Raw genomic sequence first — 15,119 nt, forward strand, 5'->3', positions numbered from 1 at the left:
TGCTGTCCTGCTGCGTGGGTGCCTATGCACTGGAAGTGTTTTCCTAATATGGCAACAGAGGTCCCCACTGATGCCATGCAGACATAAAAACATGTCCCCATCTCCAATTAACCTATTATAGAATGGAGACTAAGCTTTCAAATAATCCATCCTCCCAAACCTCCAACACCCCTCCCCCTCCCTCTGTATATCCCCCTTGCTCAATATCATCCTCTCTCTTTTTGTCCTCTCTCTCCGCCCTCACAATATTCCAGGGCATCTGAGCCAGCAGTGGCTCGAACAGAGCAGCAGGGAGCCACGGACGGAGCAGGACCTCCACACAGTTCTTTAATAACCAGGATCTCCCCAAGAACCCATTACAAAAGCAAGAAAATTTCAGACGTATTCTTGCTTCAAAGAATAGTGGCTAAGGAGGACAGATGGACTTCAGGGCAGCCCTTAAGCCCCGTGCGGGGCCTAAGCTGGGGTCAGAGATCAAGACAAACACTCCAGCCAAAGTAGACTTTAGGTCAGTGTTGGGGAAGAAAGAGGGAGGCTCACCCAAACCACCTCCACCAGAGCCGGATAACAGCAGTGCACCTGCAGACTTCAGGTCCATCCTCAATAAGAAGAAGAACATAGAATCAGAGAAGCCTAGCGCAAAAGATCCATCTCCTACACCAGCAATCGCTAAGGACAAACAAACCAGCATTAATGGTGTGAATGTAGCTACAGATAACAAAAAGAATGATTTAGTAGAAAAAGAAGAGACTGACAAAAAGAATGATGCAGGGACTACAAAAAAGGAGATCATTCCATGCACAGAAAAGAAAACTGATGATGTTATAGTGGAACCAAAGAACAAAAATGGGAGCGTCAGTCAGAAGAAGGGTAATGATGTGGACGGGAGTTCAGCCAAAGAGAAGAGCGTGGCAAATTCTGTGGATGGAGATGATGGCAAGAAAAAGGGCACAGGCAAAGCACCTGTGTTCACACAGCCTCTGAGTGATTTGACGGTTCTCGATGGAGAGCTGCTGAGGTTAGAGTGCATGGTGACCTCTGACCCTCAGGCTGTCATCACCTGGACACTTGATGGGAAAGTTGTGAAGCCGTCGAAGTTTATTGTCTTATCCAACGAAGGTATGAGGCAATGAATCATGACTTCTTAATACCATGCTTGTTTTTGTTGATTCCGTTATAGTTAATTATATAGCATTTGTGTAATTTAGAAGCATTGGATATTGGGCAAGAAAACAGAAACATATTAAACTATTTCAGATTAGGCGCCCTATACTCACTTAAGACCCCTTTTGACTATGTCAATATGTGGTTCCACATCTACAGCTCACATGTCAGAAGACACACACGTTCTTCCGACTTTATGCTTCTGACCTGATGAGTTACTGAAATAGCTTGTGAGGCTTAAACTGTGTTTTCAGTTACTCCCCACTCATAATAGTCTGTAGATCACTGTGCTCATAAATCAGAGATTGGGCTTCACATGAGTGACTCCAGCTTAGTGCTGCTATTTCAGCTCCTTTAGCTCATCTATATTGAGAGATCTTATATGGGGGCTCAAAAACGACTGACCTATTGTACAAACACAAAGCGGCCAATGTTCTCAGCCACTCTGGCACAGTTTGAATGTCCAGAAATAGCAGTGCAGGATTCCCCAAGTTTGGGTCACGCCAAGAGATTAGAGATATCCTGCATTGTTTCTTTACGCAGTATTTAAGATAGACCTTTTTTTTTTTAGCCAACTCTGTGTTTAAAAATTATGTCTATTATTGTACTGAGAGGTTTGTTTGTTAGATTCTTGAAGATAAATACTATCGCCAGCTTAGATCAAGTCCATAAAACTCATATTTGGTAAGTTGAGTCCTTCCATCCAACTCAACTGAAAATGTTTATTTGTTTTGTTTTGTTTTTACATTAGGGGGCAAGTGTTCACTTACCATAGACAAAGCCCTTCCTGAGGATGAGGGGCGTTATTTGTGCAAAGCAGAGAACGCAGAAGGAAAAGCTGAATGCTCCTGCATGGTTCATGTAGATGGTCAGTCGGAGATTTTTCTTATTCGCCTTTGATCTCATTTTGATTAGCCAGTCTTTAGTCTGATTGTATATAAATAGAGACATAAATTTTTTAAAGCTGCTGCACCACCACTGGCAGATATATTAACATGCGTTGATTCTATATCTTTCTATAGATCCTTCAGATCCGTCAGCAGAAAAGAAAAACAAGAAAGGCTCATCATCAATACCTACAACAGAGAGTAGGTCAAAAATGCTGTTATTTGTATTGGTGTGTCTAATTTTTCAGCATTGGATTTTTCAGAGGGTGCACGGTGGCTAAGTGGTTAGCATGTTCACGTCACACCTCCAGGGTCCGGGGTTCAAGTCCCGCCGGGGCCATGTGTGTGCGGAGTTTGCATGTTCTCCCCGTGCTGTGGGGGTTTCCTCCGGGTACTCCGGTTTCCTCCCCCAGTCCAAACACATGCATGGTAGGCTGATTGGCATATCCAAAGTGTCCGTAGTGTATGAATGGGTGTGTGAATGTGTATGTGAGAAATATGAATGGGTGTGTGAATGTGAATGTGTATGTGATTGTGCCCTGCGATGGATTGGCACCCTGTCCGGGGTGGACCCCGCCTCGTTGCTCCCTGGGATAGGCTCCAGGTTCCCTGTGACCTTGGATAAGTAAGCGGTAGAAGGTGGATGGATTTTTCAGATATGACAGCTTTCATGTCAGACTTCCTGTTATCAGATTGAATTCCATGTTCCTCTTGGCTCCAAACATGGATGATAACCATGACTATGGTCAAATATCTAAAAACAATCCCATATACATCTTGATGCTCCCCCATTGTGGGACTTCTCATGAAGCAGGATGTACATAAATACATATTTCCTTTTTAAATGCATATTTGATTTGATACTTTGAACAGCCAAAAATTGACAATGCCATGGCAGGTCAACATGGCTATATGGTGGCATTGGAAGAGGGATTTTGTCTGATTGGCAAATGTCTGTTGGCAAATGTCAGGTTAGGTTGTTTAGAGGAGGCAGCATTGGAAGTCGTTTGGTCTACTTGATTTCTTTAACTTTTATCAGACTTTTACCTTCTGACTTAATTGATGAGTTTGAGATTTAAGAGAGAGAAATAAAGTCAGACCACATTTATCCAGCTTCTCCTGATTACAGTGCTGATCTAATAATAGGGATTAATAACAATGATATTCCTAAGAAATGTGGTTATAACCACAAGAGGCATCTAGCTCTGGAAACAAAAGAAAGATGTTTTATTGGAATGTTTGCCCATGAGTTATATAGTTGCCTTACAAGCATCTAGGATTTCACAAGCACAGCTAGCAATGCCTGTCACAACAAAGTAACCTGATTATATGGAAAATGAAAGAGATGAATGTGAGGAGTGCTTCAAAACAGAAAAGAAGCCCGATGGAAGCAGAAAAGAATTACCTAAAATGGATTAGAGCAGTTTTCTCATGTGCTTGCTGCCTCTTTAAATGCTTCCTCTGTCTATGTCTTAACACTGTGCCTAAGCATTAGTGAGGTTTATATATCGCATTGTTTCTTGACGGCTATCGAAGCTAGAATAAATATTGGGGAGAGAGCCAGCACCATTTCCTGGATCCTAGGGCCCCTATTTTTAGCGTGCCCATAAAAGGAGAATTCCAGCAGGCGGTATCCGTAAGGCAAGTCTTCTCTGTGGGATGCTAAGCGGCAGAGGCAAGCCTTCCGTGGAACTCCCAGGCACTCCAGAATAAATGCTGACTAGTACATATGCAGCTAATGTATACATACTCCAGTATAATCTCCAGAATGGCAAGATTCTTCCATTAGTCCATTAGTAGAAGCAGGTCCTGCAGAGAGGAGACCCTCATTAAGAATGTTTCTATGAGAATTTTTTTTTCTGTTGCTGTCCACTTAATGGATGACTTTTTTTCCTTTGCCTTTAAACAAATTAACTGGATGCAAGTTGTGATGTGATCATTTGTAGCACTTATTCATCCTAACATGACATTGTGTGTATTATCCAGATGAAGCCAGGATAAAGAAGAAACCAGCCCCAAAGTCTCCCACCAAACAAGGTAAACCCTTTCTCAGTTTCTTACGAAACTGAACACATTTCACTGAATGAGATGCATGCAAAATATAATGTAGCCAAGTACCATATACCATGTAAAGTCCATATACAAGTGCAATAAGCAGCCCTGAAACTATTTGCTGGGAACACAGTACAGATAGGTCAGGCCTGAATGTAATGCAACCTCACATTCCTCCCCACCCGAGCAGGTTCTCCTCCCCAGGTTCTTCAATTCCCTGGGGATCTCAAGATCAGAGCAGGAGAGAAGGTGGAGCTTCTGTGTAACTTTGGAGGCACTGCACCCATTACCTGCAGTTGGCTCAAGTTTAAAAAACCGGTGAGAATAACCTGATGAATTTAAGGAGAAAGGAATGAGTAAGAAATGGATATGGATAGTATATTGGAATGAAGACGTGATGATAAATATAAGAATGACTGCTGTGAGTTCTGTGTTGAGATGTTTTAACAAGAACAATTAGCTCTTTTAATCCAATGCTCCTGATCTAACAAAAGTGACTCATAATATTGCCATTGCCTATTAAATATTTAGGATTCCAATTACAGTGGATCATCACTCACTCTAGTGAATTTTGAAAGATTAGCAGTTGCTCACAATAGCAAATGTCTGAAAATATTTAGCACACTGTTGTTTCCTCTCTTGGGTTTATGGCTCATTTATCATTTGGCCTCTTTTTTCTGCTCTAGATCCAGACAGGAAGTGGCGGCATCACTATAGAGACCTCGGAGAATAGCAGTCAGTTGACGATTGCAGCGAGCGACCAAGACCACTGTGGCTGCTACACACTGGAGCTGCAGAACAAATACGGCACCAAGCAGACCTCTCTCAACCTTACTGTCGTAGGTATGACACTCAACTGTGTGTGAGCACGGAGGAGGACGGAGCGCAGGGGAGCTGAATCTGACTCCCTACGCCCTACAGATTGTAAAAAATAATAATAATAATAATAAAAGTTATTTGTTTTACACACTGAATCATACTTCGTAGTAAAGGCACCATATATCAGCTAGGGACATTGTGGCTATAGTGTAGGAGACAGTTTTATCCAGTTTCCTCCCAAACAAAGAAGCCAATAAGTGCACTGGTAACTATAACTGTACCCTGGGTGCAACTGAGTGTGTGAATGCATATGGCAACATGGTGCCCTGTGATGCACTGGCATCCCATTCAGGGTGCATTCCCGCTTCACACCCAGTGTTCCCAGGATAGACTCTGATCAGAATAATGCAGTTAATGATGATGAACGAATGATAATCAGTATCTAGGTCATTACTAAGAACTGTCTCTGATTTGTCATTGATTTGAGAGTGAGACAAACAGTATTTTAAACATGACTCCTTTCTCAAGAGTCCTTTTCCTGTTATTTGGTCTATGCACCATAAATAACCTACATGAGAGCATGATGACGCACCTATTACGCACCAAACAAGTATCCCATGCAAAATCCTTAATTTAATTTGTGATTTATTTATTTTTTCACGGCACCGAACTGGAAGAATTTTGCTAACATCGCCCAAGGCACTGCAGAGTTCAACAAGTCAAATTAGTAGCAAAATAATACAGAGCTGACGGTATTTGAGATAAGACAAATAAGTTGAGCGAGTGTAAAGTCTGAGATCAGGAAACAGTGAAACATATAAAGCTAGAATAAAAGTGACCATCGTGAATACATAAGATATATCGCAAAAATCAAAGTCATATTGCTGTGAATCCAATGTTATTCTGTTTTGCCTGGCTACCTGGTGGATGTTCTTCCAGGAAACATACATTACATCATGGATTTGGAATGAAATGCTTCTTTAAACCTGTAGCATTTTATGATTGTGTAAGATTGTCATCTCTCCTTTACTACTCATTGCATATCTCTGTGTTAGACAAACCTGATCCACCAGCTCGTGTCCCGGCTGCGTCAGACATCCGCCGTTCCTCGCTGACCCTCTCCTGGTATGGACCCACATATGATGGTGGCAGTATTGTAAAGTCGTACAACTTGGAGATTTGGAACTCCCTGGACAACACTTGGAGTGACCTCACTTCCTGCAACAGCACCTCCTACCATGTCCAGCAGCTGCTCCCTGACCGCCAGTACAAGTTCCGCGTGCGTGCGGTTAACATGTATGGTATCAGTGAACCCAGCGCCGAGTCGGAACCCGTCACTGTGGGAGAACCAGAGGTGCCAGGTAAGATGGAGAGACCATTAATGAGCCAAGTGTTTGATGATGCTATTAAAGCATTGAATCACAGCTTCATAACAAAGGAACTTGGTATGTGCACTACAGCTTCTTTTTCTCCATAGAAAAAAAAGAAGAAGAAGAAACAGAGGCTGCAGCTTCTGATGATGGTATGTAATCCAGTCAGTCTGCCAGTCCTTCAATTTATTTGTTTTGGCATTTCCAGTAAACTTTCAACCCTTCCACTGATCCATCCATCTCTCCTTCCATATATCCTTCCTACCCATGAATTTATTTTTTCCCTAGAATTTACTGATAAATCTCAATCTCTCTCAGACAGCAAATCTCAGTTGTTTCTTCTTCTCCCAATTGTTTAGATTCAGATAAAGAGCCCGAGTATAGGGATGTTGTCATAAAGAAAGACAGCACAGTTAAAGATTTCTATGACGTAGAGGATCGCTTGGGCACGTAAGACATAATTGCACTCTTCTCAAAAAAATCTGCTTCACTGCCCTTTGCATTTCTTTCAACTTTCTCGCTCTGTCTCTTCTCTATCAGTGGCAAATTTGGTCAGGTATTCAAACTGGTGGAGAAGTCGACCAGAAAGGTGTGGGCTGGTAAGTTCATCAAAGCTTTCTCGCAGAAAGATAAGGAGAACGTGCGACAGGAGATCAGCATCATGAACAGCCTTCACCATCCTAAACTTGTGCAGTGTGTGGACGCCTTCGAGAGCAAATCAGACATCGTGATGGTTTTGGAAATGTAAGACCAGTACACTTTAAAACAAGGGTATTGAAATAGTTCTACAAAAAAAAGTATGTTGGGTTGTAGAAAGCATGTTGGGTAGGATAATAATAGATGGATGGATATATATATTTTTTGTTATCTAGAGACATTTAAGTGAAAGGAACAAGGCGAGTGCTAATAGAGGCCCACTGGGGCAGGAATCATGCTGCCCCATGCTCACTTTATGAACATTTTTAGTGCTGGAGGAGCACCAGACAGGCACCAAGACCTTGTTTTATCAAATAATTGGAATTAAAGTGTAAGTGCAGACAGTGTGTTTATGGTGTACAGAACATCATGAGGTGTCTCTGTGTCTGTGATGTGTCTATGATGTACAGAATATGTATTGTAAGATATAGTGCCTTTCACTAATTTTGGCATCCTTCATAAATATGAGCAAAGAAGGCCCTGAATTTTTTTTTCTTTATTGTTTAACCTTTTGATCTTTTTTAAGGAGTTTTTTAATGCTTTGCTCTCATGGATATAAAACAATTGCAAACAAAACACAACACAGGTTTATCCAAAAAAAAAATTTTTGTTAAATATAGGTGTGCAACAATTATTGACACCCTTCTGATCAATCCTTTGTGCTACCTCCTTTTGCCAAGATAACAGCTCTGAGTCTTCTCCTATAATGCCTGATGAGGTTGGAGAATACATTGCAAGGGTTCTGAAACCATTCCTCCATACAGAATCTCTCCAGATCCTTCACATTTCAAGGTTCACTCTGGTGGACTCTTCTCTTCAGTTCACCCCACAGGTTTTCTATGGGTTTCAGGTCAGGGGATGGTCATGGCAGGACCCTGATTTTGTGGACAGTAAACCATTCTTGTGTTGTATGTTTTGGATCATTGTCCTGCTGGAAGATCCAACCACGGCCCATTTTAAGCTTTCTGGCAGAGGCAGTCAGGTCTTCATTTAATATCTGTTGATATTTGATAGAGTATTGTGATTGTAGTTTTGGAGACTTTCTGACCCCAAAAGGCAATTAACTTCTGCGATTCTCCAGCTGTGTTCCTTGGAGATTTTTTGGCCGCTTGAACCGTCCTCTTCACAGTGCGTTGAGAATATAGGCACACTTCCTCTTCCAGGTTGATTCATAACATTTCCAGTTGACTGGAACTCCTTAATTATTGCCCTGATGGTGGAAATGGGAATTTTCGATGCTTGTGCTATTTTCTTATAGCCACTTCCCATTTTGTGAAACTCAACAACCTTTTGCCGCACATCACAGCTATATTCCTTGGTATAACCCATTGTTATGAATGACTAAGGGAATTTGGCCTGTGTGTTACACAACAATGTTGTGAATTCTTTATATTTGCGGATTTCTTGAGTTAATGTTAATGTCATGTGAATAGCCTCATTCGAAATATATTTACTGAACAAACTATTAATGCATTCAATACTTATTTTCCCCACTGTATATTTAACATAAACCTGTGTTGTGCTTGCAATTGTTTGATATCCATGAGAGTAGAGTATTTCTGTGATTTTTTTTTTTAAAACAAAACATCAAAAGGTTCAACAATAACGACAATTTTTCTTCTTGGCTCATATTTACAGTTGCAATCAAAATTATTCAACCCCCACTGCAAATCAGGTTTTTTGACTTTCAGCTGTTTGCAATGAACAAATCAAACAAAAGCGACTGAAATAGTTCAACACAACGAATGCTTCAAGTGGTTTCCCCGAATTCAACTGAATAATTTTGAAACTGGAGAAATCATTATAAGTTGCATTTTCAGTTGAATTTATTTTTTCAATTGCTTTTGTTTGATTTGTTTATTGCAAACAGTTGAAAGTCTGTACATTTTGACAATAAACCTGGTTTGCAATGCAGGTTGAATAATTTTCATTACAATTGTACCAATGGTGCCAATATTAGTGGAGGGTACTGTATATTGCAAAAATGCAAATACATTTTCCAGTGCTCAATTTTTGAGCTAGTTTAGCTTTCGCTTGCTTTTTGAGATATAATTGGCATGACAAACCTGAGAAGCAAATGCTATATCGTACACAGTTAGATAAAGGTATGTCTAAAACCACTCAAAACGAACTGCTAGACTATAATCTGGAGGACTGTGTGATGTCAACTCTCAACTGCCTATTACAGGGTTACTCTGAAAAAATCACTAGATAGTAGCCGATAACATAAGTGTGATAGATTATAGACTTAATTTTGTTTGAAGCTCTGTCGTTATTAACGTCACCCTGACTCACCACAATCTATGGTCAAAAGCCACTCGTGGTTCTCATAGTGTTCTCATCTCAGACACACTAGGATGTCTGATACTGTTTTCTCTCCCCAACACCCTTAAATCCCCAGTTTGGCTTTTTATGGAAAGAGCAGCAGAGACAGTGGTGTGTGATTGGAGAAGTGCTTGTCACTTGTCCTTATATAGTGTTAACAAGCCTGAGTGAGGAGTGAACGCACAATATGCACAACCTTAGCTTGGCAGCCATGATGGAAAAAGGGCCTAGATTTGAATCTTGGTTTGAGTGTGGGATTTGTTTACTGTACCATTAGCAGAAATACGTCTTGCTTGTTTAATGGAAAGTGCTGATAAAATGCATTATGCTGATTAAGTCCTGTGCTGCCTTTCACACTTTCAGTTCTCTTATTGGTGTTCTCTGATTGGTGATGTCGGTCTTGTCCCTATTGTTTGCAGGATCTCTGGTGGCGAGCTGTTTGAGCGAATCGTTGATGAAGATTTTGAGCTGTCCGAGCGTGAGGTCATTAAGTATATGCTCCAGATTATCGATGGTGTTCAGTTCATCCACAAACAGGAAATTGTGCACCTGGACCTCAAGCCGGAGAACATCATGTGCATCAACAAGACGGGCAGCAAGATTAAACTCATCGACTTTGGCCTCGCACGAAGGCTAGGTACTCGTCTGCTTTCTACCCTGGTGAAAATGTATCATCTCTGATAATAAACAGACATAGTTTGGAATTTGCTCAGTGGAAAAGTTGTTTCAATGTGTCAGTCAGGCACAAACTTTGTGAAATGGCAGAGGATAGATTCGTCGTTAAACGTATACAATAAAACCATGTGGTGTACATCAGTTTGTGTCGCCTAAAGTCTTCAAAAATCAATGCAACACATTTTCTCATTTGTCATCTAAGATCAGCTGATTATGGTGGTTTTCTTCTGTCCATAGTGGACTCCGGTTCCCTCAAGGTTCTCTTTGGAACACCTGAGTTTGTAGCTCCTGAGGTTATTAACTATGAAGCGATTGGCTTTGCAACGGATATGTGGAGCATTGGGGTGATCTGCTACATCCTGTATGTGATATGGCCTTCTTTTGAACTATTCTCAGTTTGTTTGTTTTTTTAAACTGTGTTTAAATACATTAAAAGGAAACTGTATGCTGTGCACTGAATCAGAATAGGTGACAACAATACCATTCTACTAGAAATAATTACATTTGGCCTTCAGGGAGATGCTGTTTGGTTCAATATCTCTGCTCACTATGTATTAAGTGTAAGGTGGAGATATTGTGTTCCAAGCTATATAACATGTATCCATCACTCTCTTTTCTCATTTTTTCCTTAGTCTCAGTGGTCTCTCTCCATTCATGGGAGACAACGATAATGAAACGCTTTCAAATGTTACCTCAGCGACCTGGGACTTTGAGGATGAAGCTTTTGATGAGATCTCTGAGCAGGCCAAGGACTTCATCAGCAACCTACTGAAGAAAAATATGAAGTAAAGTCTAACATCTCAAATCTCTAGTTAAACATGCTGTAAGGGTGGCAAGAATTTCTTTCAATCATCTGGTTTCATAATACTGAGATCCGTTGAGTATCTTAACAAAAAGTGCTTTTGGTTTATTCGCATTCGTTGAATGAGTGCAGAATATGAAAGCAGGCTGATCAAATGGTCTTTCATGCTGCAGAGCCCGATTGACCTGTGCACAGTGTCTGGAGCACACATGGCTTAAACAGGACACCAAGAACATGCAAGCCAAGCAACTCTCCAAAGAACGCATGAAGAAGTATATACTGAGACGCCGATGGCAGGTTAGAAGTCTCAATTCTAGCATGTTGCATTTGTATTGATGACACAAGGATAGAAAATGGGACGCTCTCTCCAGAGTTAGTATTTATTTTATTTGCTTGTGCTCAGGATATATGCACATTTGTACCTCTGCTCTACAGAAAACAGGAAACGCAGTGCGAGCCATCTCCAGATTCAGCTCCATGGGAATGTTAGGAGGAATCGGGCTAAAGAAAAACTCGCCAACTGAAGGTAATGGACCAGTTTAGCATGGCCACCAGTATTCATACTGTATATACTGTGTAATTTCATATTAATAACTGTGGTAGTGAATATGCCAAGCATATAACAGGGTGTTACTGTGTGTGTGTGTGCACATGTGCAATCAGAAGCACCACCTGCGCCGTTCCTAGAGACTACAGAAGAAGAAAACCACACCCCCGCTCCTCCCAGCTTCTCCCTCGTCGTCCAGGATGTGGAGGTGGTGGAGGGTAGCGCCGCCCGCTTCGACTGCAAGATAGAGGGTAATTAAAACTCACCCCATAATAGTCTCCAAATGTCTGAGTCTACTAGGAATTGTTGTGTTTTTTTATTCACTTTATGGGTGATTCCACAGTTGGGGTGCCATATAGTCCTTAAAATTCTCTTAAAAATGAAACATAATCACTCATTGAAATTTGACTATCATTTTCAGCATTGAATCTAAGAATGCTTTAAAATATTTAAAATTTATATTTCAAATTTTAACCTTTTAAAATGCGTTAACCCATCACAGATAATATCTCATTTTGTTCCAGGTTTCTTTGCAGTGTTAACCAGATTGAGGGGTTTTTTTTTTGTTTTTTTTTAAGAATTGAATTAACAAATACACAAAATGTAGTTAAGACATTTAGGAATGTAAAGACGTTTTAAAGATTTGTTTAAAATATCTTCTTAATTAATTAATTTGGGCAACAGTACTTTAAAGTGACCTCTTCAGTCAATACAACAAATTTAAAAAAAAAATTTTAAATCTTAATATTTGTCCCTTTTTTGCCAAGGAGTGTACATGAATTGTAAATAGCACACAATGGCACCCCAATCATGGAATCCATCCATCTTCTATACCGCTTATCCTCTTCAGGGTCACGGGGAACCTGGAGCCTATCCCAGGGAGCATGGGGCACAAGGCAGGGTACACCCTGGACAGGGTGCCAATCCATTGCAGGGCACAATCACATACACATTCACACACCCACTCATCACTACGGACTCTTGGGACATGCCAATCAGCCTACCATGCATGTCTTTGGACTGTGGGAGGAAACCGGAGTACCCGGAGGAAACCCCCACAGCACGGGGAGAACATGCAAACTCCGCACACACAGGGCCACGGTGGGAATCGAACCCCCGACCCTGGAGGTGTGAGGCGAACGTGCTATCATGGAATCCAACTTATTGAATTACCTATTTAGACGTAATACAATTTTTACTCAAATTAACTGAATTGTTAACTTCATTCAAAACACTTCCACAGTGTGTTAAAATAAAGAATTGTGTGTCGTATATAACTTATCCTAGGATGGTTTTATGGTTTTAATTAAAAAAAAAAAATTAATGAATTAATTGTTGCAGAAATCATCTTCAGGGCTTTTTGTGCTGACAACAACCCAAATGGAAAAGAACTGTGAATATAAATACAAAAGAGGTGATTTTAATCCATGTCACATGACACATGACATGTCACTCCATCAAGTGAGCAGCATCCCCAAGAATGTAAACAGGTTTAATATGTCCATTTCTAAATATATGGTTCATATTTCTTAATGATAATTAGAAAATGATAATAATAAGAAGATATGCTGAATACAGTATTTACTTTCATTCAGTTGACAGTTTGAGACAAATTGAGGTCGGATACAAATGAGATGTTGAGAGCCTTGCTCAGGGACCTAACTGTGTTGGATTACATTTACATTTCACTTGGATACCCTTATCCGGAGCAACTTACAGAAGTACTTGTAGTTACTGTATGTCCATGAAAAACATATCTCATGCTAGTACAAATAGGTCAGGATCTAAAAGTACTATTAGAATAAAGCCCTGTTAGAAACAAGTTAGTACAGCAACAAAAAATGGACAGATCTAGGCTATTTTTTCATTATCTTTCTGATGCTGGCATTTGAACTGTGTGATTAGTAGCATAACACCTCAACCACTGCCTACACTAGGCCTGGGTTAAAGAAAATGGGTGTTAAACTGCTGTGTGCATTTCCTTCAGGCTACCCGGATCCTGAGGTGGTATGGTACAAGGATGACCAGCCCATCAAGGAGACACGTCACTTCCAGATCGACTATGAAGAGGATGGCCACTGCAGCCTGGTAATATCCGAGGTGTGTCCTGATGACGACGCCAAATACACCTGCAAAGCGGTGAACAGCCTGGGAGAAGCCAGCTGCACGGCCGAATTGATGGTGGAGTTCATGCATGAGGAAGAAGGAGATGGCGAGGAGGAAGAAGAAGAGGAGTGAGTAACACTGTGGATAAGGAAATGCTGACAAGACGGGACGAGTGGAAGAACAGGTGGAAGATTGGATACAGTGGGAGCTTTGAATCTCTTAAAGCTTACATTATTTCTCTGCTGCTTTTGTTGTGAACACGGACTGTAAGTCTTACACCAACGCAAACATTCATGCACTTGTTGTCTTTACAGAGCAATGGTAAAAGAGTACGGACTGTTTTGTGTGAGTGCTCAGCAAGATCAAAGACATTCCAGCTTGTGCTTGGTTTCTGAGAATCAGCAGCCGCTGAGATCTGTTTGGCCAAAAATGGACAAGTGTCAGAACTGCACGCTTTGCTGAACAAACCTTTCAGTGCCTACATTTGGACAGTCTCCAGATCATCAGCACATATTTTAGAAGACGGGTCACACTACTTTGGCTTCCCCAGTCTATCAGCTTTTTTTGTGCATGTTTCACGGTTCTGCTTACACTCTAGCACACTCAAGTGGTGAAAAAAAAGACATGTAATGTATTTCAACACTCACGTAGCCTAGCATGATATTTCATTCTAGACTACGGCTACCGATACACTTTTGAAAACCTGACTGTATAAACATTATTTTTATCTGACAATCTGACTCGTGTAGACATCAGAAGTAGCAAGTATTTTTACTTCTTTAATTGGTTGATTTGGGGATCTGTATTGGCATTTAATATCACTATAATATCACAGTGCTCTGAAAGGCATTAAATCTCTCCACCAGACTTTAGGAATTTTGCCTGTACTATTTCAGTTCTAAGATTTTCACCATTACTTTAGTCAACTTGCATGACAAAGCATCCTTGCATATTGAGGTTGAATATGATTTAGAAGGTCCCATCGCAGTCCTCATCCTTTATTTATGTCTTTGTACAGGCTTTTGCCACCTTGCTGGGGGTTTCTGAGTCATCTCAGAGAAGGAATTAGTTCAAACTAATAGAACCTAAACCTGGCTTTGGCGAGTTTTACACTTTACATAATTCGGCAAAAATAGTCACTGAGAGGAATACAGAACACACAGAAGGATATTCAGAAGTATACAGAACACAGACAAAATCGTAAACCAGGTAAACTATTGTTTAAATTAAATGTGTTGATTTGATCAGTGTCATCATTGGTTTGCTTCCGAATTTGAGTGGCCACATAAATAAACATCTTTCCCTCTCTTAGTATGTGTGTTTGTTCACTTGTAAAATGTTAGAATAAAAGTTAATGTAAAAATTCATTTTTGAGATGTGCCAATTAATAGTGGCCATGAAAGCATGGGGGGGGGGGGGCGTCTTCTTGAGCAGGCTCTTCTAAACCATGCATTTCAAGTTTATTTCTTTATTCATACTCATTATTTATACTTGTTATTTATGCTGTGACCAATCCATTAGAATGACTGCTATAATAACTTATTGGTAGGAGAGAGTAGGGTAGCTGTAACATTGGTCACATTTTAGATATACTAATGCTCCGATTTTCATTCTCAAGAATGAGTGGATGAAAGTTTGTAGGATTTACAGTATATTTATATTTCCATCCATCCATC

General features: G+C 40.5%; 1 protein-coding gene across 1 annotated transcript; it reads left to right on the forward strand.

Annotated features, from left to right (window-relative positions):
* The first annotated feature begins 217 nt into the window (after positions 1-217).
* Positions 218-14,754, forward strand: mylkb (myosin light chain kinase b). The gene is made up of 17 exons (XM_053638373.1): positions 218-1,119; positions 1,916-2,032; positions 2,187-2,252; positions 4,038-4,088; positions 4,294-4,421; positions 4,790-4,946; positions 5,978-6,283; positions 6,400-6,444; positions 6,652-6,742; positions 6,833-7,036; positions 9,733-9,950; positions 10,226-10,349; positions 10,621-10,773; positions 10,964-11,087; positions 11,226-11,316; positions 11,454-11,588; positions 13,325-14,754. Exons 1-17 carry the CDS (start codon positions 420-422, stop codon positions 13,573-13,575), a joined length of 2,961 nt encoding a protein of 986 aa, XP_053494348.1. The 5' UTR covers positions 218-419; the 3' UTR covers positions 13,576-14,754.
* Positions 14,755-15,119: the final 365 nt, after the last annotated feature.

This window comes from Ictalurus furcatus, chromosome 12, assembly GCF_023375685.1.
Source record: "Ictalurus furcatus strain D&B chromosome 12, Billie_1.0, whole genome shotgun sequence".
Lineage (NCBI taxonomy): Eukaryota > Metazoa > Chordata > Actinopteri > Siluriformes > Ictaluridae > Ictalurus > Ictalurus furcatus.